Genomic DNA, 26349 nt, shown 5'->3' with positions numbered 1-26349 from the left:
ACACTGAAGATAACATGTGTTGTGCAAACATGAAGTCACACAGATATCTTAAAGTAACCATATGGATGAGAATTTGGTATTTATTTTGGATTTTTATTTGATAAAACAGCTTCACCATGTTTTTCTACTTGAAAAAATAATGCAAAATAAAATATACCAAGCCCATGTTCATAACTCAATACATTGCAAAAAGATGCACAAAGTGTAAAAAGTTTGTTATTGTACGTACAATAACAAACATTTGACACATTGTTTAATGTTTTGCCGTTTATTGAAATGTGAACATGGACTTGCTATATGTTATTTTGCATTATTTTTTCAAGTAGAAAAACATGGTGAAGCTGTTTTATCAAATAAAAATCCAAAATAAATACCAAATTCTCATCCATATGGCCATTTTAAATCATCTTATGCTGGGTTTCAATTCTTTCTTTGTATCTTTTTTACAGAGGATTTTGGAATCACTATTAAAGAACCAACAACCAAAAGTGTTTTCTCAGCTTTACCAGCGTTATAAAACATTAAAGGCCAGGGTTTCAATCCCAGGTTTTCACATACATGTTATCTATCAGTGGATTACATTACAGTATTCATTAGTTCTGGACTAACTTTTTCTGTAACTCTGTCAGACAAATATGCCTCACATCTGTAAAGTTAATCCTATTAAACCCAAACTGGGCTTTTAATTTGTAAACATAACTCACATACTCTGAAGTCGCATACATTTTTGAAGGAGCTTTCAGCAATTTCCTAGTCATTTCCCAGCCTTAAAAATTTTCATGATCAACTCATGCCATTTTGCAGGAGTACAAAGACTAAGTACACTATCGAATTATTAAATGAAATCTCATGAACATCCTTGAGAATTAAATGACAGGGGTTGTAAAAGAAATATGACACTGGTAATCCAGATTCGGTTTACTAAGATGGATGCAAACTAAACCTATTGTTCTTCAATGTGATAGATTACACCACAGGAGCTCGCACTGTTGCTAAGTTCACCACTAGCGGGGAAGGTCGCCTAGCGAGTGCGTAAGCACGAGAAATTCCTTCTCGTCCTTACGCACTCACTAGGCCACCCTTTGGGTCGCCCTCTAGTGGTGAACTTAGCAACAGTGCGAGCTCCCGTGGATTACACAAGTGGGTGATAGCAGTTCCTCTGTTGTTGGATTCTAATCACCCTGTGATCAACATAGTGTAAACATTGGAATTCCCAAAAGAACACTGCAAGTTCATGTAACTCTCCAAATAAACCAGTTTTCAGAGATGCCTCCCAACTGAGACTATAATTAAACCAACAGCCATTCAATAGCTTATCACTGTTGTATCAACAATAAATTTAGTTTGTGTCTATCTTTACAAAACTGAAGTCTCAACTACCAAGGTAATAATATTTCCCAATTTTAAGGTACCGTTAAAGTCGTATTATAAGCCGCATACATATTATAAGTCGCACCCCTACTTGGAGGCGCTGGCTTTGAGGGTACATCAAACAATTTGTGAATAATAGAAAGTATGTATTATAAGTCGCACCCCTACTTCACAGCTAGCTTCACCTCGTATTTGCACCAAAACAATAGTAACGACGCATTCAAGTGTAATACTTTTTGTTTAAAATTTGAATACAAAGTATCACTTTATGTACCACCTCTTCACACGTACTGGGATATCAAAAGAAGGGTGTTGCAATCCCTTCCTTTCGGCAGGGAGCGGGACATTTACACCTATCGTACTAATAAAGTTACGCACTGTATATCAAAAGAAGGGTGTCGCAATCCCTTCCTTTCGGCAGGGAGCGGGACATTTACACCTATCGTACCGATAAAGTTACGCACTGTATATCAAAAGAAGGGTGTCGCAATCCTTTCGGCAGGGATCGGGACATTTACACCTATCGTACCGATAAAGTTGTATGGCTGCCGATCACACCTCGAGTACAAGAAGCCGCTTCGTACTTGTTCACACGTGTTGGAGTTCGAGTTCAAGAGAAAGGATATATTGATGAAAAAGGTGAGTTTTAATTTATAACGTGTTTCATGTACCATTCTGTTCAGCTGTGATCACGATAGCAAAAGTTGAGTTTTATAACACATGTTTCATGTACCATAGCTGTGATCACGCTAGCAAAGCATGGAGTTGTTTACATCGACGTGTTCTCAGTGGGCCATCATATATGCTAATGTTTTGTGACGTTTCATGACGTCGTATGCGTAACGGCCAATAGTCATTCGACGATCATTTACATTTGTTTACGAGTTCATGAACGCAGTTGACCTTTCAACTTAGAATGAGAGAATCGATGTCAATTTGATTTATACCGCCAAATCTTTCAGTCTACTTTCAACCTATATTTTTTCCAAACACGATCGTTTCAAAATATCTGACATCGTTGTGTTTCTACCATTCCACAGGCTGCATTGAGTATATCAGGAGAACGTTCCCAAGACTGACTGAAGATCGGCGGCGTCTACCGTACTTGTTTGGGATTCCTGTAGGGTACATCTTACAGAACGAGTGAAAGATGAGTAGCGTGACCGTAACGTCGATGTTGCTGTCATTCCGGGCAGCCTTACCGATCTCCTCCAGCCACACTTATCATTTCATTCTTACACTTTGAAACTTCATAATAAAGTTTTCATATTGTGTTACAGACGTCCATTTTTCCATAACCGAGAGTTCGGGTGAATTTCTACCACATCCACATTTTGAAAAATTGAAAAGTCTTTATTATAAGTCGCACCCCTAGTTCAAGAAATAAAATTGGTTCTTTATTTTGCAACATTGTAATATAAGCCGCGGCTTATAATACGACTTTAACGGTAACACTAACATCTTCAATCAGAAAAAAAAAGACAATATGTTTGTAAGGTCAAAAGCATAAGGTAAACACTTACCAAAATTATAAACTGTGACTTGAATTGGTTGATTGCTTACTATCTCAGTAAAAGTATGATGCAGTATTGGAAGAGGTGTCTTTACTGTCATGTCATTAATGGTCCATGTATACAGCAAATCTGAACGGGTTTGGATCACTCCTGTGAGATACAGAATCACACATTGCCAATTATGTATGACTTTTTTAAAAATTACACTCTAGACAAGAGAATTGTTATTCTCTAGTATCTATATACATGGCAATGCTAATGATAATAATCTCTCCGATATATTTATTTCAAACATCTGAAGAATATTTAAGTAGCAAGAAGACCGTCTTAGATTGAGAAAGGAGACAATAATTTTCCACCGAAAGAAGCCTGACTGGACTTTTCCGAGTCACTTTCATCCATTTCTGCATTCAAAGTAATAGTCTATTTGTATTTCATATTTCAATGCCTGCACTGTTCAAAAATGTTTGGTTTTATCTACCTACCATCAACTTTTGCCACCAAGGTTGTCTCTTCACCAACTACAGCTTCATTCAAAACTTCAATGATGAGATCGTCAATTTCCTCTTCAACACGCACAGTGATTGCATTTGAATCAACAGAAATATTGTTGTACGCATATACAGTAACTAAATGTATGCCAGTTGTATCGAGGACATAGGTAATGGTATAAGATCCATCTACGTTCAAAACTCCCTGTGCTGCCTCTCGCCCTCTACCACAGTCAATGTCAAACATCACATCTGTTCCCTTGGCGACCGATGCAACTATTTTAGTTGTGTTGCCTAGCAACGTTGCTGTGTCTCCCTTGAGAAGTAAACCTTGTACTGGATCTTGCACAATGTATTGCTCTGCAGCCATTATTTGCCGAGAGCTAATAGAGTTCTGAGCAGTCACCACTAAATCAAAATTTCCACTTTCACCAAAGGTGTAGTTGGCTCTTTCCACAGCTGTATAACCATCAATGTCAAGGGCTTCAGTGAGTGGAAAACCGTAGTTCACAAAATTCCACACAAAGGTCACATCAGTGCCTCCAGTAACTGTTGCCAGTACAGACACAGTATCGCCTGTCTGGATGACTTCAGGTCCATCAATGTCTAAAACAAAGTCAACAATCTCCTCCTCTACTTTAATGATACGACTGACTTCCTGAAAACTTACAAGGTTGGACACATTCACCTTCACCAAATACGAGTCAACCTCCGTAAAAGTATATGTAAATATGTCATTCGTCTGTTCAATAGTGTCTGAAACATTGACATTTATACCTGTCACCCTCCATTCATAATGAAGTTCCTCTATGGGTAGGTACAGCTGGACGGAGAAATTAGCTGCACCATGCAACCTGACGACAGGATCACACATAATATCATAAGGGAATAATAATACCCTATTCTGAACAACGAGAAGTTGTGGTAAATATGCTATTTCTGTGTCATCATGATCTGTGTCCATCCTCACAGATACATTGAAATTACCAATTTGCATAAAGGCGTGCGAGAACTCCAAATTTAGGCTACACCCTATTCCGTAGTTGGCCACCACATTAAGAGCTGACAAATCGGGCATGCCTCCACCAATCATCGTCTGATTAGTGTCATCCAAACTGTGCTCATACTCATACCCATCTCCAAAGTTCACAAACATTGTTGTGTCTTTTCGGTGAGCCGTTACTATGGTAACTAGAAAGCTTATGGTGAAGTATGGCGTATTATAATAGCCATCACCAGGAGCCACTTCAAGAGTAACATTGGAAATGCTTTTGTCTACAATTATCTGAAAAGAGAAAAAATAAAGACATTTATTAGTTCTGTACAGTCTGTAGTTAAACCATGTACTTTCTTCTTACAGTTTTTAAACTCCGTTCTGAGTTTTTTATACTTTCTTGTCACAGTTTTTATATATTTTGTCCTACACAGCAGCATCAAGAATATTTTTCCTGGTGAAAGAAATTTAGCTGAATGTTGAAAACATGGTAACCACACCATTATGTGATAAAAACTGGCAAATCTTGCTGAAAGGGTGTCAAAATGGGGAATTTACAACTGTCGACATCAGACCGTTGATGAATGGAACCTGTTACAAACAAGGAAAGTAAACAACTGAATTGGATTAATAACACTTGGCTCAGTATGTTGGAACAGCAGAGACTTGTACTACATTCCATGTTTTGATAGAACAGTTTTATGGCCTCTTTATGTGTACATGAAATGCCAGGGGAACTGGAAATTTGTTTGTGAATGTGAATTATTATGTAAAGTGGCTATAAAACTGTTCTTATCAAAGGATGAAGTGTAATACAACTAACTCTATGTACTTCCAACATGCTGTGCCAAGTGTTATTAATCCATATTCATATGCTAACTTTCCCTGTTTGTAGCAGGTTCCGTTTGTCAATAGTCTAATGTAAGCAGTTGTAGATCCTAGCTTCTGAGTTACAATATGTCTGGCAGTGTTTCTGTTAAGAGTGGCAAGTACTAAAAAATCTATTTAAGTTCTCAAATCATTTTACCAGGAATCCCTACCACAATTATGACATATAATATATAGGCAATGACGCCACTTTCGCCAGATTAAATTCCCTTTCTGTTACTCAGGTTCGAAGACCTTAGCAAAAAAAAAAAAACTGTCTGGCACAGGAGATTGGGAGGTTCTTGAAGAATGGATACACCTTAAGTCTAAGTTTGAATGTCACTTGAAGTTCGGTTTGCTCATCTAGCATAACAACTTTTCTTTGGGAAATTCAGTTTAAACCAGACACTCAAACATTTGAGATCCTAAATATGCCAGACTAAGAGGAACCAAAATGACAAATCACTTGACAAATCAGCAGCGATAAAGTGATTATTTATTGGTCTACATACAAGAGGTTTAACCAGTCCCTCCTTTGTCAGCATCAAATAGCAATAAATTAGACAGTTGGTGGTTTTATTTTAACAATCAATTGATTCGTTTGTGTATATTAAAGGTTTAAAATTCACTTACAGATGGCATTATGACAAATCTGACTTCAATTAATATCAACATTTGTTATTTTAATACATTGAGTGGTATAGTATAGTTCAGTGTGTTTAGACTGATGGCGATTATTTCATGAAGAGGCACGCATCAAGAATATTTACGACATAATGAAGAACTGTTTCTCTCATCTGTGTATTATATTCACTTTATTATGTTGTTTTTTTTTGCTGCTGACATAAGTAAGACTAGGAGATAATTTGTAGGAACGCCTTTAGATATAAGATGCTTCAGAATCTTAGGTTTCTTTGAGCTGACACAAAAATGAAGAAGCCATTATCTCAAGTTATATTGGACTGACCAATTTCCTTGAAATTATTTTTAAATGCTCTTAAATCTCTACAAAATTTGCCATGACAGTTTGTTCCTGGTCCTTACAATAATAAAAGAATTGTGGGATTTATTGTCATCTTGCTTTCAAGGAAAAAAAAGTGTTTCATACATTTAACACTGTATTCAGCAGCCATATTGGATTCGGCAGCCATATTGGATTTGGCGGCCATAATGGATTCTACTGCCATATTGGATTCTAAAACGGCTTACTTTTGATATCATTTTGACTGCTATTTCAAAAGCTTGTACGGTGACCCCCTTGATTGTTTTTTCTTGATTTTAACTTACAATAGAATTGAGTTTCCTTGAACAAAGTCATAGCAAAAGTTTAAGATTCCTATTTCTAATCTAAGGTGCATACTAGGTAAAGATTTTCAGAAACACATTTTTTATGAAAGTACATGTCAATGTAAAAAGTATCATTTCTACTCCATAGTACCAACTTCATGCACAACCAAGCATGAGATAAGATGTCTCAGATTGCTACGAACAGACCTTTTATCCAGTTGATCTCACCAAACATTACACTAGGGATATCAAAAACTTCTCTATGTCAGCTATACTTTGTAACTTTCACTGATGTGTCTTAAACATACATACATACACGCAGAGTGCGAACATGTGCTTTCATCTCACAGATCACTCGTGGCGTTAACAGAAGCATGACCTTTCACTTCCAGACAGCAGGACAGAGACACGAAAATGGAAAAATTAATTCTCCCAGACATATGAGTGCTTCCTGTGTTTCTTGCCACGGGTTTCATTTCATTCCAAAGATTAAAATATCACACAAGTTTTCCAGTCTTGTGGGAAACAGTAACAGTTCCCCTGATGACATTTCAATAAATTGATGTACCAGATTGCAATTGTATTAAAACTGTCATCAGTGAATTAAACTTAATGTTATATCCTGTAATCTAGTACTCTCAATAGAATCTCATTAATTGCCCGCCAAAGATATAAGTACGGACCTCATTAATATCAAATCAGGCTATTCCATCAAAACCTAAATGGACCAACTCAAAGCACTGACACAATCACCTTAACGGATCAAATTTAATTTTGGGGGGGTTTTTATGAAACAGAAAATCCTCAAATTTCAATGTGAGAAATCAAAGAATGAAATATAACCACCAAAGTCTCAGTTTCTGGAGTAATTAATGATAATATACACTTCACTTCAATTTTATTACAAGAAATTCAGGAATGAAACATGATGACCACATTATCAATTTGTTACATCATTATGACTAACAAAAATGCCAATGATGAAACAAAACATAGCAATTTATCATTTTCTGCATTTTCATTCTCCTAATTAGGTATGAAAATGAACAAATGAAACAAAGTGATATAATCATCACGTTCTGACTTTCTGTCAAACTCCAAGTTCAACCATATGAAGAATCACTCAATAAAATTGCACCTACCACATATAATATCCCCTGTACACTTCCAAGGCTGTTGAACACTTCTACAGTCACGCTGTACAAACCAGTTGATGTGAATGTATGTGGCTGAAATGAAACGAGAAGAAAAACACATCAAAAACCCACATTTGTATACATGTATTAATAAAGACAAACCAAAAATCAGTCATCCATGTTCATATAAATTTAACTGAATTTTGCATGATATAATATACAGTAAAACATAGGTTTGCACAGATGGGCTTTCATCATCACTCGAACAATTATTCAAAAATTTGACTTTCACATCTGTATGAGTGCATATTCAAATATATGAATGTATAGTTTAGATTGAGACAGTGAAACTATGACAAGTCTCTGGGCTAATACATGTACATACTCTTTGCATGTATGTGTACATACATAATAAATCAAAAATAAATAAATCAAAAATAAAATACATGTAAATGTACAAGTATGAATCTTTGTAAATGTACAAGTGTGAATCTTTGTACTGGGGTTGAACAATTGATTGAAGCTACTCTGGAACTAAAAACTCCTCTACATGTATAACACGATGCATAAACCACTTCAAACAATACCATAAAAACTACTAGACAAAGAACAAATCAAAATGGAAAAAATTGCACTTCTTTAACAACATAAGAGTAATATCATCTAGATGAATGGACGTAAAAACTTGTCTGTAAACAGATCCTTTCAATACTACTCCATGACAAAATATACAATCTGTAGAAAACATCCAGGCCATTATAAAACAACTCAATTTACAGTTTTATGTTTAACATATACAGATTATTAAATGAATTACAACACATTGACACAGGTCACTGTACGACTTAAGTATTGTTGTTATTTTAAATTGGTGATTACAGCATGAAGGCTCTATCCCTGTGTAATGCGACACCACTTCACTCAAAACTCTATCATGTGCCGCTAGAGTAATGACCACACAACCGCACACACTTATATTTCGGTGCTAAACTTTGCACTTTTCGGGTGGTCTGGGGAACATCATACACAGCAGTAGAATATGAGGAGAATCATAAAACTGTAATCGCAGCCGAGAATCTCTTAAATTACACCATCCATCTAATAGCTAATATGTTAACAGCTGCTCTCATGAAAGACTATTTATTTTGAGGAGTTCCTGAGATAGTAATTATAGGTAGCTACCAGAGTGTTCATCACACAACAATTTACATCAATTCAACAGGTGGGCATTGCTATGTCATTTTTACACTGTTACGATATTATATTGTTTTTGTTTTTGTGACCACAAACGTGTCACGTACTGGTTTCTGTTCATGTATTTCTCTCATGTCTGCTCTACTTTCATTCAGTGAAACAGAAAGTACGGTTTTCTATAGTTAGAAACACAAAATCTATGGGTAACAAACATCAGCATATAGGACATTTTTTGGAAAAAGACAAGACAGGTTCAAGTTCAGCAGCATCAAATACAGACAACAAAGACTTGGCTATCTGGCATGACATACTGGCTATATTGTCCAGAAACTTGGCTACCTGGCATGACATCATCCCGATACTTGGACATCTGGAATGACATACTAGCTGTATCGTCCAGAGACTTGGCTATTTGACTTGACATACTGGCTGTATCGTCCAGAGACTTGGCTATCTGGAATGACATCATCCAGAGACTTGGCTACCTGGCATCACATACTGGTTTGACATTGGTATACCACCGAGACTTGGGTGTCTGGCATGACAAACTGGCTGTATTGTCCAGAGACTTGGCTATCTGGCATCACATACTGATTTGACATTGGTATACCACCGAGACTTGGGTGTCTGGCATGACAAACTGGCCTGCTAGAACTACCCTTCAAGCCAAACACATTACATTCAAGTCTCTGGACAAACACACTGTAATACTAGCATAAGTCAGTATATGCCTCATTGAGAGACACTTAAATATCATTTGATACTTTCAAAAAAGGAATTCACTTGAAGGCAAACAAGTACTACTGAATGGGTAAAGTCACCATGCAGAAACAGCCTAAAAACCATCAATATTCCAAGTTGGGTGACCTAGACTGACTTATATTATTCCCAGGTTAAAGGTCAGCAAGGTCAAAGACCCACAGATTCCCAAAGATATTGTGTCAAAAAGAAATATCTCACAAGGACTTCATAGGCCATGTTTTCTTGTGTGTGTTTTTAAAAAAGAAAGTTGTCCTGCGAATTTCCTGAGCCAAGTTTTGTTTATTAAAAGACAGCTGCTGTAAGAATTTCCTATGCCAATGTTTGCATACTAATAATAACCAAAGTAAAGTTGCCACAAGAATTTTCAAAGCCAAGTTTTTTGGGTTTTTTGTTAAGAAGAAAGATATCTTTTCCGAAGCCAAGTTTTGCTTGTCAAGAACAAACAGGGGGGGTTTGCAGAGATTCAGGCTCAGAACAGATTCAAAGTGAATTGATTCAAAATCCATTGCTCAATTTTCTCTTGGGAACAGAAACAGGTTCCAAACTGAATCAATTCAGATGGAGAAAGGGCTAATGTGTATGCTGACTAGATGCATCATTCATCAACGCCATAGTATCAAGGCCATCTTTTCTATGTGAATACATCAATATTAGTAAGTTGTAGCTAGTCAAGATATCGTATTACCGTCACTTTGAAAAAACAACATGCAGAACACGGCACACCCATGCCACTTTTAAGACTATAAACTTGGGAGCTCTGACATTGATATTTCAAACATGATTGGTTGGCTACACATTCTAATAAAGTAAGGCACTGGGAAAGCAAGTAATGATGTCAATGAAAATTGGTAGGGCTATCAGATGTAGAAGCCCACCAGCTATGTGATATTTAGAGGGCAAGTCACCACAGTAAGAGACTATGGCCGGTGACGTTTTGACATTTTCTAAGGAATGGAATACGGCAGGCCATTAATGATATTAGGATTCTTGTATTACTTTCAATAAAATACTCAGTCTGAGACTAATATGGACAGTTGGTAAGATAATGCGACACGACAACTTACAATGTGCAGGATCTCGTTTATAAAACTGACAAGAGAGTATGACGCACATAGTGGCAATCAACTGGTGGCCACTTTCAGCTTTGCATATACATGTACCGGTCAGAAATCTTACCAGCCTCTATTACAAGCTATGTCTTCTTAATCTTAGACTAGAGTTTATTTTGGTGGTCTTTGTGGATCTTTTAAACTTTTTTTTGCTGTAACTTTTATGCCAGTATACTTCATTTTCTATTCTCTATCTTCTCTGTACATAAAGATTAATTGTTTGCATTTTTTTTTTTGGTCCACTTCAGTGTTTTGCAAATGTTATTTTGTCACTTTCTAACTTTGAAGTGCTGTCTTTCATTTCAGTTCGAATGTGTCTGTGTGTCTGCCTACCTGTTTGTGTCTATCTGTGCATGTCTGTCTGTGTGAGTTTTGCATACATACAATTCTTTTAATCAATCAAAACTTTTTTCCTTGCACATCTTAATTTTCACATTTCCTTGGTATAGCTAGTGAGTGAGTGCATGTGAGAGAGAGAGACTGCATGTGGGTATGCATGTGTTCATTTTTACCTGCAATTTTTAATTTCCACCTTTCCTTTGAATAGCTAGTGAGTTTCCATGTGTGTGTTTCAGTAAATTTATGTAATTTTCTACTTTGATATTTTACTTCCTGGCCTTCCTTTGAGTTGTCTTACCTGTATATCCTGTAAACAACTAATCCCCTGACATGTTGGATCTTTGGGTGAGATCATAGGTGTTCCATCATCACTAAACTCCCAACTAAAAGTCAGATTAACACCATACACTACAGCAGCCTGGAACTGGATTTCTGTATCAACATATCCAGATATTGTAGCTGTGTTTTCTGGAATGGCACTATGTTCTGGAATACAGGATGGGATTTTCCCTGATCCTGCCAATCTTCCAATATCAAGATCTGATGGAACTGGCATAACTACTGTAATATTTACACTTGCTTGAAGAGATGACAGGGCATTGCTGACAATCACATCTGTGGAAACAAATAGAAATTGTCAAAATTTTTTTATTTTGAACAGACCTGCAGGCTCATAAGTTCAAACGCCAAGGTTTCAATCCCAGATTCTCACAGTAGTGCACATGTTATCATATCAGTGGAGCCATGATAGGATCATTCATTTGTTCAAGACCAACTGCTCCTATACCTCTCCGACAACTGTTTTTCACACTTAAATTTGAATCGTAATCTGCACTAGACCTTTAAACCCTACCTAAAATTTTCCATTATCTTCAAATTCAAATAGTTGAACCCAATTGAGGGGCAAAACTTAGTCAGAAATGCAAACCAAATTTGTACTCGTTCACTGTAGACTTTTCTAATTTTAGTACACTGAATTTATCAGCAGTCTCCAAGGTTTAAACCCCGTCCAAAATATTTTAATTTCTATATTATCAATTTGTAGCAGTTTACCAAGACAGCAAACTTGTTCTAACAATACCACGGCAGTTTTACTATTTTGTGCCAAACAGCACTACTACGCACACTACTATTGCTTCATCTGTATACCTTAATATCCAGCTAACTTTTCTTATTCCACTCAGTTGAAAAAAAAACTTACGATAATTGTTACTACCGTAAAAAGGCAGCTGTTTGATGAAATGAAGTCAAGTAAAAATGTTAATATCCATGCAAAAAAAGTTAGCTTTCATTTGTGTTTTGTTGGTAATTGTAAGCTTTCCCAGGAGTATTCTCATTTTTCTTTTTCGTTCTGACACTCAAATTATAGTGATTATTTGTGACACTATCCAGACACAGCAGACTATTATAAGTAAGCGTGGGTGACGCTTCAATAATAACAGGTCTGTCACAGAGTGTACATAAATTGACAGAGAAGTAATAGCAGGCTGTATGATGTATTTGTAGCCTAGAGTGTTGAGATGACATAGCAGAAATCAACCAACCAATCAACCAACCAATCAACCAACCAACCAAACGAAGGGTTTGGGCTAGATGTATAGGTGCCTGGTTTATCACCAAGTACTCATAACAGTACTGGCTGGCTATAAGATGTATTGTGGCCTACAGTGTTTAGAGGAACATAGCCAAAATCAACCAACAAGTAAAGGGTCTGGACTAGTTGTATACATACATGTCACACAGTACACATACATAATAGTAGTAGCTAGCTGTATGATGTATAGCTGCAATCAGTCAGGTAATACAAACGCATCTTTGCTTTCACTACTAGAAACCTGAGAGGTGAGTTGTTGACATGGGAAACAATCCACAGTATTGTCACCCAGGTAGTTTTCATAAATTACTGGACAACAACAGCATTCATAATTTTTAGACGTCTTTTCTGACCTGACTTATGTTTGCCGTACGTCAAACAATAATGTCAACACAACTTGCCCTATATAAGTAATCAGTCAGCAGAAACTTGCACTCCTTTCTTTCTTAACAACTGAATCTGTGTGTGTTCCATTTTAGTATGTACAATACAACAATCATGCCACCACTCCACACTGGTTTCGAAGCCTGGTAGGACTGAGCAACACGACCTATCTAACAGTCTAGTTAAATTAACAAAGAAACTAGAAACTATCATGACTCTGTTTTGTACTTCAGGAAAAGGAATTCACGATTCAAGCAGTGATACTACATGTACAAATTCAGAATATTTGATTTATCACTGCTACATATTGTTTTGTTATGCCCTCCAACTTCAACAAGAAATTCCCCCCCCCCCAAAAAAAAAAAAAAAAAAAAAAAAAAAAAATTAAAATATCACTTGCTGTATGGTTTTACTATACATCTTAAAAGTTGTAACAGTGAGCTGACAGGAATACAATGTTCAGCCATATCTCCCACCTCATACAATACCACATAATTATTTCTACAAACCTTCAAATGTTCCATAATCACTATTAGAGAAGTTTGTGCTTTTTTTTTGGTTCCCACCAACTCAAACTGTGCACATTAATGAATATGGTGAAGACATAGTAATGGTTACAGTAATAAGACAACGATAGACCTGACTTTTTTCTCTCTGACATGAGTGAATTGAGAAAAAAAGTATCATTTTTTCAGGTTTATAGTGACTATACACAGAAAGTTCTCTGTGTTCTACAGCCAGTTTTTTTTTTTAAAAGGTAGGTGGGTAATGATATTTATTCTCTGCTAGATTTACTTCTTTGTACGGCAAACATAAATATTGACAGAGATGCCAAAGTAGAACAATGCTATGCTACTGGTCACTGCTATGGATGATGGTCAACATACCAGTAGCTATTGTATGCTACAAACTGAATAAATACTTCACTTCCTTGCCAAATTATGTTGAGCCCTGTATGCTAATCATCACCACAAACAATACACACATTTCAGGGTCGTGAACTTCTCCGGCACTTGCTAAACATGTAAAGATACCGAAACGAAAAATGCCAGGAGATCTTGGTCCATCATTAAAATTTATCCATAGGCTCTAAAAAATTTTAAGTGGGTTGACTCTTTTCATAGGACATGGCAGATGAATGGATGTCTACAAGGTTTGCATATTATGAACTTCATTACAATAATTACAGCACAAAGGGTTGGTTGTCACCATGTTTTCTTGTTCTGTTTTCAAACAATTTAGCATGACTCCTGTCTCTACAACAAACTTACACACTGTTGGATACCATCTGTGTGTGGTCAAAACCATTTAAAAGTTTTTCAGCATAGAATTTATCTGCGTCATTCACAAGTCGTTGCTTTTTTAAACCAAGTTATATGTTTGCTTTAAATTAAGTCTTATTTCCATAATGCAATCCTGCATTCTAAGACTGATAGTCTCCTCTTGTACACCATTTGTTGTGGTTTTCTGAGGAAGCACTCTCATCAATGATAAATACTGGTACTGTGAAATACCAAGTTTTCATTTGCAATCTGCTTTTTGCCATTTTCATGATATTGATATGGTTTTTCACTTACATAAAATCGGCATGAAATAATCAATACTGAGAAACAAAATATTTTCATGGTTTACAAAGGTTAAAACACACACATTCAAGCAGTTCAAAGTATTTAGTACTAAGCTTTCAATCTGTCTTGGTTAATGATCCTCATCAGAATGTCAAATTCCATAGATGAACATTATTGGTCAATATGTTTTCATTTGGGAGTTACACTTGATAATTTCATCAGTGTTAGTAAAAATTTAGTAAAAAAAAAATCCCCATCCATGGAAACCCTTCTAATTCATGATTACCATGCATTCCTTCCTAAAGTAGTAATATTATAATGAACAAGTCCAGGCTATAAAAGAACCAATTCTCTTTCTTTTCAGTGAAACTGTAACTTTTTGAGAATACAGTACTCCACCTGTGAAATATTAAATTTTCACTTTTTTATATTCATAGGTGTGTTTTCTCAGCTAAATTAAAATCCCCATCAAAACACTTTTTACTCATCAGTTCCAACAAACATATTACAATTGACAATAAACGAATTCTTACCAATGGCTTTCCGACAAACATATTACAATCAATGATAAACAAAGTTTTACCTATGGCTTTCCGACAAACATATTACAATCGACAATAAACAAATTCTTACCTATGGTGTACGTTCCTTCTGATGTAAACGTGTGAAGGACACTGGACGAGGCATAAACATCTTCTACTAATGACTGTTTGTTGTTTATAGTACCAGAAACATCCCAAGCAAAATCCATAACTGTAAAATGACTGGAGTTGAACCCTGCTAACCCTACAAAATGTAAGATTAGAAAATAGAACATGCATATGAGAAATCATTTCTAAAACTAACAATGTATCGGTGAAAATTATGTAGTAATACCATTATACAATGCATAAGCCAAAAACATGGAATATATACTCTGGTCGTTCTGTGTCACGACAATATGCGTCTATGTCACAACAACATGTGTCTATATTACTGCATGGTTCTGCCATGTTCAAAACGTTCAAAATTGCCATTATTCCCCCAATTTTTCTTTGATATTACTGGCGCTGGTATAATTATGTTATTCTCCAATATTTGTCTTCACTCAGACTGCATATTGATGTATGATGCTATGACATCGCTGTTTGTCAGACTGTATATTGATGTACAATGCAATGACATCACTGTTGTTTAGACTGTCAATTGATGTATCAGATGCAATGATATCACTGTTGTTGAGATTGTATATTGATGTACGATGCAATGACATCACTGTTGTTGAGATTGTATATTGATGTACGATGCAATGACATCACTGTTGTTTAGACTGTCAATTGATGTATCAGATGCAATGCTATCACTGTTGTTGAGATTGTATATTGATGTACGATGCAATGACATCACTGTTGTTGAGACTGTCAATTGATGTATCAGATGCTATGACATCACTATATGTGCCTTGGACTGACCTGACATCAGTCAACACTTTAGTTAGAACATTGTGACATATACTTATTACAACCCCCTTCAAAGAGATCATCATCTTTAGTGTCAGAGTATGTCTTAAAAGATAACCCATCACTCTGTTATCATTCTCTAATTATCAATCCCACTGTTTTCTAAGCAGGGGTCTCACAAATATTTAGCAAAAAATGTCATGAGAAATGTTACATCCTAAAGATGTCAATAGGTCATCTTGGCTATAGACTGAAAATATCTGATGACTTTTTTTTGATAAGAGATTCTAAAAGTTTGAAAACCAAAAACAATGTATCATCCTGTCTGTTATAGTAATGTTATTGTAACACTAACCAGTAAACCATGCTATGTTGTTTCACACGGTTGTCAAAGTAGAAAAACACACTATGACACTATAGTAATTAATAACAAATTCACCCATTTCTCATCCAAATGACCAATTTCATGGCAACCGACAAACTTACCTAATGGAGAATCTGATGTGCTAGACAACTCTGCACTGACTTCAACCACTGCAGCCTCATTTTCCTGCACAGTATCCCGTGGCACTGTGACAGTCAGTGAAACTAAGAAGGGTGCATATACTGAATAAATACTGGTTGTATTAGCTCCTCCACATGGCAGGTTTGGGTCTCCAGGACACCTGTTGTACAAAAATCACAATTTAGAAGTGAGTTTCCATTGACCCAATGTATCAACCAATAGAAACCTTCCTAGCTCATTTAGTATTTATATGAAGAAAATATCTGAGCACAGTTGAACAATGGATGTGGTTCCATCACTCACAAACACATAGTGATGCTAACAATGTGTGTTTGCAACACTGTTGCATATCAAACCATTTGCATCAACTCCAGAGTGACAATTTTAAAACGGTCAATAATCACACCAGCAAGTGGCTGACTGCTGAGTCTGCTTCACTCTGCCCAAACTTACCAATTACGATCTCTCTGATCAAAGTCTTACCTATACGTAGAATCAATCATATAAAAACTCTGTTTGTTACATGTACAATATCAACCAACCAAAGTGCAGATAAACATCCAAGAGAACATAGTGTTAGACACTTGGACCTCACTTTGTATAATATTGTACAGCATGAATAGGAAAGAACTATCCCGGCCATGTGTGAACTCGCAACAGCTCATAAGAAAACGCAGCTCCTAAGAAAACTCAGCCTGGTGAGGATCTCAAGCTCTACATATATTACTTGGTATTTTGTCTGAGCCCATCGTAGCCTGAAGAACATCTCAAGTTCAATACACTTATCACTATTTGGTCAAAACCCATAGGACTGTGAAATAAACAAGGTTTATCAATCACTTAGTCAGCGTTCCTATAAGTCTGACGTAAAATTGTAATTCTCACCTTTTTCTTGGAGACAAATTAAAGGACATTGTCAACATTTTCGACAGAAGCGGTACAAAATCGACAAAATCTGTGCGAATTTCTGTCATTTTAGCAGTCAGAGAGTTTTCTAGTGGGTTACTAGTATTACAGTAGGATATATGAAAATCAAATTTTTGCAAGTCTGAAGACCTTGCTGTGAATGAGTGCTGCATCAAATTGGCTCAATATTCCTCACCCAAATTATGGCCACAGGTATGGAAATCCATTCTACTTGAAACCACATTTCCTTCTTTCTAAATACTAGGTTTCCTAAACCTTAGCGAAAACACACTAAAATGTAGAGTACTTACAAACTATTGCATTCTTCATCTGAGGCAGCACCATAGTTGTATTGATAGCTATTCCCACAGTAACATGTAGAACCATTTAGTATGCCAGCATACTCAAACCTGCAATGAAAAATACAAAACACAGTCTATCAAAGTCTTGATATCGTTTCCACTTGCCACAAGAATATGAACAGCATAGACCAACTGTACAATAGATACACATTTTGTATTTAAGCTAGGGAGTTAGGGTATAATGTAAAACAGTGGACTGACTGTACAGTAGATACACATTTTGTATTTAAGCTAGGGAGTTAGGGGAATGTAGAACAGTGGACACTGACTCCACAAGAGATACATATTTGTATAAATTTAAGCTAGAGAGTTTAGGGGAATGTAGAACAGTGGACTAACTGTACAATAGATTAGGTTAACTTAGGGTTAAGGTTTGAGTTTAACAGACTTCCCTTAGCATAAGTGTATACTCTGTAATAACTGGACACTGTTTTACACCCAACGAAAGGAAATATAAGATAAGTGATGAAACATAGGGTTCCATTCTGTTCATTTTAGCACTTCAAGATTACATGATTTGACATGCAGTCAGATAGTGTAAGTGTCTGGTACCAGATGGTCGGTATGTTTGAAACTTTATTCCATCAGTGAAATTAGGTCATAGGAAAGATATCGCTCTCAGTTTGATTATGCATGGAAATGGTAATCTTCATATCATGATTTACAAGTAGTTGGATATGCAGAAATCATATGTGTGTGAATTTTGTTTTTAAGTCATAAATAAATTAAAATATCTATTAAAAGTTAAAGTATTTATTTTCACAAGGAAAGCCATAACGTTTACAATGAAATGTTCTTTGTGACAGAATGCTGTTTGTGTGATTGCATTATATATAATATATATATTATAATTTTTATAACGTGTTTGTGCATGTGTATATATGGGGAGGGGGCATGAAAAAAAAGTACTTTCAGGGGAGCCATCAATTTTTCCTATAATTCCCGGCGGGGGGGAGGGGGGGGGGGGGTGTATTCAAAAAAATACACCAGGAAAATGGAAAATCTTCTGACCTCCCCTGGAAGTAAAATCTGGACACTCCCTTGTGAAAATAGTACTACATATAGTCACATGAATTTACATGAGAAAGAAGATATTGTTAATATATTATTATGTCATTTCATCCTATCACTACAGTAATAGCTCATGGAAAGTGCTCAGTGTTCACAAATTTTACATCTGTACATATTTTATAAAGTTGCATAAGTTTACACTCAACACGGTTCAAATCTTCATAAAACTATACTTTTGGCCTCCATAATTTCAAGACCTCTGAAATAATGCAAACATTTGCATTCCGATCCCTCACCATAAAAATTTAGGGTCGATAAATTACAATACCGGGCTGACCAGGGTGACACGGTTCTCTTGAATTACTAGGATCAGACGGACATACTTGGAACAAGGCAAGTATAAAGAGAGAGAGATTGTGAGTACAAGATTGTGCCATATCTCTTAGCATTCCACTCAACAAAAGTAAGACACTCAATGTGAGAGTTTCCATGAACTACTGACCCAAATCTCTCCTCCTAAAACCAAAGTCTACACAAGCATTGAAATGTTTATACCAAACTTCATACTACTAGATTTTATAGACTGTTTTGTTCATTCACCCGTTTCCGATATAAAAAGTTCCTCTGTACCTCTAGTCAATACAATATGCATGTATTGTTCAATGCACACACTTGTCAGCTAAGTGTACCTCCGCCAACAGTAAATACCATCATTCAGTGGAAATGACCACTACGGCAAACATTCTCACAATACAACCAATGAGTTCCCATACAAAGTGTGAATAGTTTGACACAGGGGTCTTGTAATACCTAAAATCATGTCTACACAACTACATGTACATTACCTGTACACATCTATCTACAGACTTAGGTACATACATGTACTGTACAGTGCAGAAATAGTACATTACACTCTGTTTTCGAAAGACTTGATTGATTATACATGTACAATGTGGAACAGAGGTTTTACAACAGTAGGATTTCTTGAAAACTACACGTCATATTTAAAGACGGAGTCCAATCAGTGTAATATTCTTTCATACTACAATTATATTGATCACTGCTATCAACTTAAATATGATTTTGGTAACCATGACAACTTGAACTTTGATGTTAAGTAAAGAAGTCCTACTGCACTTGACTTGGGTTCAGGCATTTTGATTTCCTGATGAGATTTCCTGCAAGGGTTTATGGGAAAATCTTGTGTACTTGACATGGGTTCAGACATTTTGATTCCTGTGAGATTTTCCTGCATGGGTTTATGGGAAAATCTTGTGTCAGTGATGACATCATTTTTACCCCAATCTCTTTGTCTGACAAATACAGAGTGTCAAGACATACACATTTGTACATTGTCATGGAAATTCAAATTTACATATGAATATACTATCTAAAAGGAAAGTGTTTCCCATCTGTAAATTTACCATATCCAGCACAATATTTTTGACATCTCACTAGTAAGTTTGATAATTGTTTCATCACTCTACAGGACATTTCACCATTTTCAAATAAAAGAATGCTTTCTTTTATCTGTTAGTACATTTATACAGAACCGGCGATTCTGATTATAATTTTTTTTCTTGAAAAAGTGATAAAATATGGGAGTAGATGCAAACACCTTGACTGGTATTTATGACTCTTCATACATTTGAGTGTCACAAATTGGTAAGTAGATAATTACACAAATACAGTCTTACTGTGTACGTACACTGCATATATTTATATATATCATGTATTTACATTTGTTTACACTGTCTACATATTGGAAAGCTTTTAGTGAATGGATATGGCAAATCTACAAGATAGGGTTGATATTTAACTTTCAATTCACATCTCCAGGTAACTTTCAATATATTATAAATCTGTCACTGACACTTTATGGCTAAATTCAATTACGTATAGAAGTATGATTGATAGTTTTACCCTGAGAAGTATTTGTTAAATGCCTCAATCACATAGACAAATGCATTTTATGTTTTACCTGTTAAGTTTTGACTGATGAGTAACTACTTTGCAAAAATATAACATTTCTTATTAACAGAAATAATATTAAATATCACATTACAATGTAAAGTTAATCAAAATTAATCTTCATGATTGCACATAATGGCAAATTCTTGTTCAAAGCGATTATTCCCTCGGGATATCAATATATATTTTTGCATGAATTTTGATTGAAATGGGTCCATGAGGATGGGTACTTGAGGATGGGATACATTTGTGGGTAGGTGGGGGGTTAATATATTCATACATCAAAACGCCAAATCATGTTCAATAAGCATTGAATTCTTTCACAAAGATAAATTTTTTGAAGAATTTCTTTGATAACTGATGAAAACATGTCAAGCTGGTATTTGTTTATTCACATGACAATATCATAATGCTTTATGTGAGAATCTACATTGTTCTATGATATGCAAATTAGTTATTCTAAATAATATGCAAATTAGTTACTTTACATGCATAATCCACTCAAATTTTATGGGACATATCATATGGAATGCCAACACTGTCACTATCATCAGCCATTCTCTAGCAAAACACAAGATCATTAGCAGAGTAGTAAATGATAATTCTAAAGAGTTGCATTGAAGATTTGTCCAAGTCATAACAATATCCCAAATTAATTATCTTTTATTACTATTGTTCATGAAAATACTCTACATATTGAAGTTGTTAACTGAAAATGCAAAGAATATACTAGTATCCAAATGGGCCATTCTGTCTTTGCTAAAATGTGTTGAATATTGTATGTAAATAGCGTGTGTACACTTTGCTAAACTAGGGTGTGATTTACGTGTCTAAAACCATGTCTACTATAACAAATATAGAGAGATGAAAATAATACACAGCAGTAGGAGCCAATTTACACAACTCAATACAATGCAAACAGTGTGGAAAGCAAGTAGTACCCACTGTTTGCATTGTATCCAATTTCATAATCACACTTACATCCCTGTAGATCGACTGCTGCGGCAATAACATGAACAAGCAACTTTCTAGACTCATTGCTCAAGAAACTACCCCAAACTGTGAGACACCAGACCACCAAGATTGATTGAACTTGCCATCAGTTCACCACACACACTTAACAACTCACGTGACTGTATTATGTCTGTGGGTTTCTAGGGTAATAACTCAATGTCTCGGTGTTCTTGAGATTGCCTGCCAAGGCCTATGACACAAGTATACTGTTCAATCATGCATGGTGCGAAATACTAACCAATATGGGATTTGTCACTATGAGTGTAAACATGTAGAAATTATTACTGTCCAATAGACAGACTTTATTAAAGAATCAAATATTTAATTTCAAAAGTTTGCAATCTGTATAGCTTAATACATATGTTCAAGCAAACCCATGCATTCAGCTTTTTCCTGCGAGGGTTTTTGGTGCTGACACAACATTTACCACTGACTGTCTCTTTGTCTTGATGTCAAGAAAAAGAGATTGTGATATTAAAATGTGATGTCATCACTAAACATTTCCCATGAGCCCTTGCAGGAAATGTCCAAAATGGCTCAAAACACGTCAAGTGCAGTAGGGCTTCTTCACAAGACTTCAAAATTGAATAAATTTATCAAGATGCTATTTTATCACCCAAAATCATATGCAAGTTGTTAGTACTAACCAATACTAATAGACAACAATATGTCTGACTGGATTTTTCCTTCAAGTTTATAGCAGTAATCAATACAAGTGTACTAAAGGTAGAAATAAGTCTGACTGGACTTTTTCTTTAAATTGATAGCAGTAATCAATACAAGTGTACTAAAGGCAGAAATATGTCTGACTGGACTTTTCCTTTAAGTTGATAGCAGTAATCAATACAAGTGTACTAAAGGCAGAAATAGGTCTGACTGAACTTTTTCTTTATATCACACCTGAAATTAGAATATTACTGATTCAAAGTATAATGAATGTAACTTACCCTTCTAGGAAGCAGTAGCGAGAACAAGTTACAGCTGTCACCTCTGAATCATCTCCATCACTTCTTGGGAAAGGAAGAACTGGTTGTATATCAGGTTTGTCATAGAAACATCCTTGATACCATTGCTCTGAAATAAGTGAAAAGAAGAGGGATAAATTAAATAACATATATTTCATGCACTTTCATTCATGTATTCAATGAATATTAATCATTGCTAAAAAAAGTCTATGAACTCTTCTATATGTAAATTTTCCTTCAGATCTGGCAAATCAATATTCCATTAGTTCCCCTGGCTACATGTACAATACCACAAATTGACCACAAGAAACATCCCTAGGAAATTTCAGCCCTATCAGTCACATTTCTTTTGAAGTAAATATTTTTTCCCAAAGAGTCACATTTTTATTCCTCATTTGCATATCACCAATGGGATCATGATGTCATGACCAATCCTTTTTGCACACACTCTTATCAACATCTTCACCAAATTTCAGGCCATTCCACCCAGTGGTTTTGGAGGGTTTTATTTACCAAAACCACATTTTTTGACCCAAATGTAGACCTACATGTATGATGCGATCATTTTCCTTTGACCAATTTCCCAAGTAGATACCACAAGTAATGTCCCCATCAAATACCAAGGCAATTGGTCCAGCGTTTTTTGAGTTGACATATATGTCGTCCACACACACACACATGTACACATATATATACATGTACATATACACACAATCCAATTATCATGATTATTGGGTATTTTTTTAAATTTCAGGCGTATTCTATTGGGTTCTATTAGGTGCGTGCGAATTTAAGAACTTATCCCACCTATAACCGTTTATTTATATCACACGCGGTTTTGTTCCATTATATTTAGAAATGTTCGGGTTTTCACCTGGCATTTCTATGTCTCGCCAATTTTTCCTTTGAAAAAGAATATTTATTCGAAACGTCGGATTTAACAGCTATATATACAGACTGGTTTATTAGTTCCTTATGCATTTCTTTCTACATATACACACAGATGGACAGACACTGCACCATGCCTAGCTTATACACTACTGAGCCTATCAGTTCAGCAGTGCTAATGAAAACCATTATAAACCAAACACCTCCCTGTACAAATGCAACATGCATACACGATGTATATTTGACATGTTGGGCGATTGAAGGCATAAAACTTTTGAAACACTGCACACTGAAGGAAACAAAGTCTTAGAATATTTTACGATAGATCAATATCCCAGTGACACAAGACCAAGTTCAAGTACAAGGCTGGTAAATGGAAAGGTAAAGTCTTTGATGTCACTATGGCTTCCATAAATATGACGTGTTCCAAATGTACTACGAGCTATACATGTGTATATGTATACCAGTACACAACATTAAGAGTATACTTTTGCCTTACGGTATTGTATTGCACAGGTTTTGAATTCTGCACATCTAAAATTCACTTTTATTTATCCTTATGTGAGTATTTAATTTCAAACCTGCTGATTTTCTAAGTGACCTTTGACCTAAGAGTAACACAAAAACACAAAATGAACTTGTTGAGTTTTCCTGAACACAATAAAGTACTTAAAATATAAAATTGATCCTTCTGACGTAGTGTTTACTTTCCATCATGTCCTCAGTCTTTTCTCACTCTCTACTTAAATCCTTCTCTTAATACATTCTCTACTTTTCCACCTCTTTTTAACTTCATCATTCATTGCCAACCACCCACTTGCTGCAAGTGATTTACAGCAAATCTACGGGCTACTCTAGTCAAACTACTCCCTTTCACACCATAATTCAACTCGGTGCATGACATATGGATGGCAATGCACATGCACAACTCACATTGTATTACAACAGCACGGAGTTGAGACACAAGAACGTGTCTTGAACACTCGTCTGTCACAATTCATTTCCCAGGTGGTGATGATTTTACTGACTGGTTTAATCATGAACATCTAATAATGACACAAACTAGCACACTTTACTATAATTTATGATATACCATTACAAACACATCTCACAATTTGATGTGAAAACCTCTAAAGACTCACTGACTTCAGGTCAAACGAATGACAACCATATGTTCACGGGCATGTGCCTTGCTATTTTCAATTTAAATAACCTTATTCCAATATCACAGATATCAGTATCACAGAGGTATGTTTTTTCCAATGTGTGCAGTGCATCCTGGACAGCTCAGTAAAAAAGTCTGTGGTTTTCAGACGATGTTCTAAATTCAAATAATTTCCTCCACTTTTCTACAATATTTCTTATCCTGCACATCCCATGTACATGTACTATTTACAAAATCCATGAAGATTACATGAACATAAAGCATCATTGTATAACCCTTCCACTTTTTCACCCTTCCCACTTTTCACATTTGTCACTACTACTATAGTCTAGTTCCTATACAGAATCGTTACCATTTACACCTCCACTCATGGTATAGTCAAAGTCGTTACTCTAGAAGTCCTGAGATGCATGAGATGCAATGTAATATTCATCCACAGCCACCTACACAGTCATTAACATAATATCTTTGTTAATTAATCACAAAATTCTTACTCATATAGTTAGTGTTTATTGGGGCATTTACAAATGGTATATTTGTCAGCTCAAGATGCTACGTATACACCATTTACAGTCACTGTAACAGTTGGGGTTCACTGATTGGATGAACAACTTTTTGTGCTGACTGAGGGACTTTGACTAGACATGCTTTAGTTAGAAACCATGTTGGCATCCAGACTACTACTACTAACACTACCCATTTTAATCTGGTACAATAGGCACAAATTCTGTCACATCACTTGCTTTTAATTAAAGGGCTTCATGGTTTGGACCATTTCTGCTTTCATTCTCGCCAAGCATGAAAATAACATTTACGGTATTTCAGAAAACACAAAATCACAAACCTAGAGAATGTCATCTCAATGTTGCCCATTGTCTAACTGCTTTACAACTTTCAATGATACATATACATATTTCCTACATTGTCAAGAGTGGAAGGCTTTAGCTCATTGAAGGTTTAATCCTGAAATGTCAGCTATCTATCACTTTATTAGACAGAGTACACTTTATCTCAACAAGTTATTTTATAATTATATACACATATGTATGCATCAAAGTATAAATCATAATCAAACATCCTAGGTTTACAGGTGCATGATCTTGGACATTTCCTTACAAAAATAACTGATCTAGAATACTCTAAACATACTGTAGGTGTGTCCGTAGCCAGCTAAACTACTGCAGCGCCACATGTACATATATATACCAGCACTACCCGCCATGGACAACATAAGCACCCAGACAGAATATTCATTTGCAGTCAAGCTGAACACTTGGAAGTTGCAACCAACTAGGGACTGTTTGACACCGTTTTGCTATGTTGAAGCAGACAACAGATTGTTATAAAGGCTGGTCACTTTTAGGTGAAACTGATAGTATGCATGAATACTGCATTGTCGGTACTGTGAACTCAGTCTAACCTGAAGGTAGAATACCTACAATGATTACACTATACTAGTCTCATAATATTGTGCTGAATTACTACTAGGAATGTGTAAATTGGTTTCCTCTAA

The 26349-nt window shown here is 35.7% G+C and overlaps 1 protein-coding gene across 1 annotated transcript in view; it reads right to left on the bottom strand.

The window, feature by feature from the left end:
* Positions 1 to 26349, bottom strand: part of LOC144434158 (polycystin-1-like protein 1) — a 92252-nt gene that overhangs the window by 53876 nt on the left and 12027 nt on the right. Inside the window, exons 2-9 of the mRNA XM_078122612.1 lie at positions 22766 to 22892; positions 17772 to 17870; positions 16536 to 16714; positions 15244 to 15396; positions 11363 to 11679; positions 7667 to 7753; positions 3371 to 4661; positions 2895 to 3035 (exon numbers count right to left, since the gene is read on the bottom strand). Of these exons, the coding sequence (XP_077978738.1) occupies positions 2895 to 3035; positions 3371 to 4661; positions 7667 to 7753; positions 11363 to 11679; positions 15244 to 15396; positions 16536 to 16714; positions 17772 to 17870; positions 22766 to 22892 (2394 nt within the window). The remainder of the gene's footprint in view (positions 1 to 2894; positions 3036 to 3370; positions 4662 to 7666; positions 7754 to 11362; positions 11680 to 15243; positions 15397 to 16535; positions 16715 to 17771; positions 17871 to 22765; positions 22893 to 26349) is intronic.

The sequence above is a fragment of the Glandiceps talaboti genome, chromosome 4 (genome assembly GCF_964340395.1).
Source record: "Glandiceps talaboti chromosome 4, keGlaTala1.1, whole genome shotgun sequence".
In the NCBI taxonomy this organism is placed as follows: Eukaryota; Metazoa; Hemichordata; class Enteropneusta; family Spengelidae; genus Glandiceps; species Glandiceps talaboti.
The sequence above is the reverse complement of the archived record's forward strand: the minus strand, read 5'-3'. Positions and strand labels throughout refer to the sequence as shown.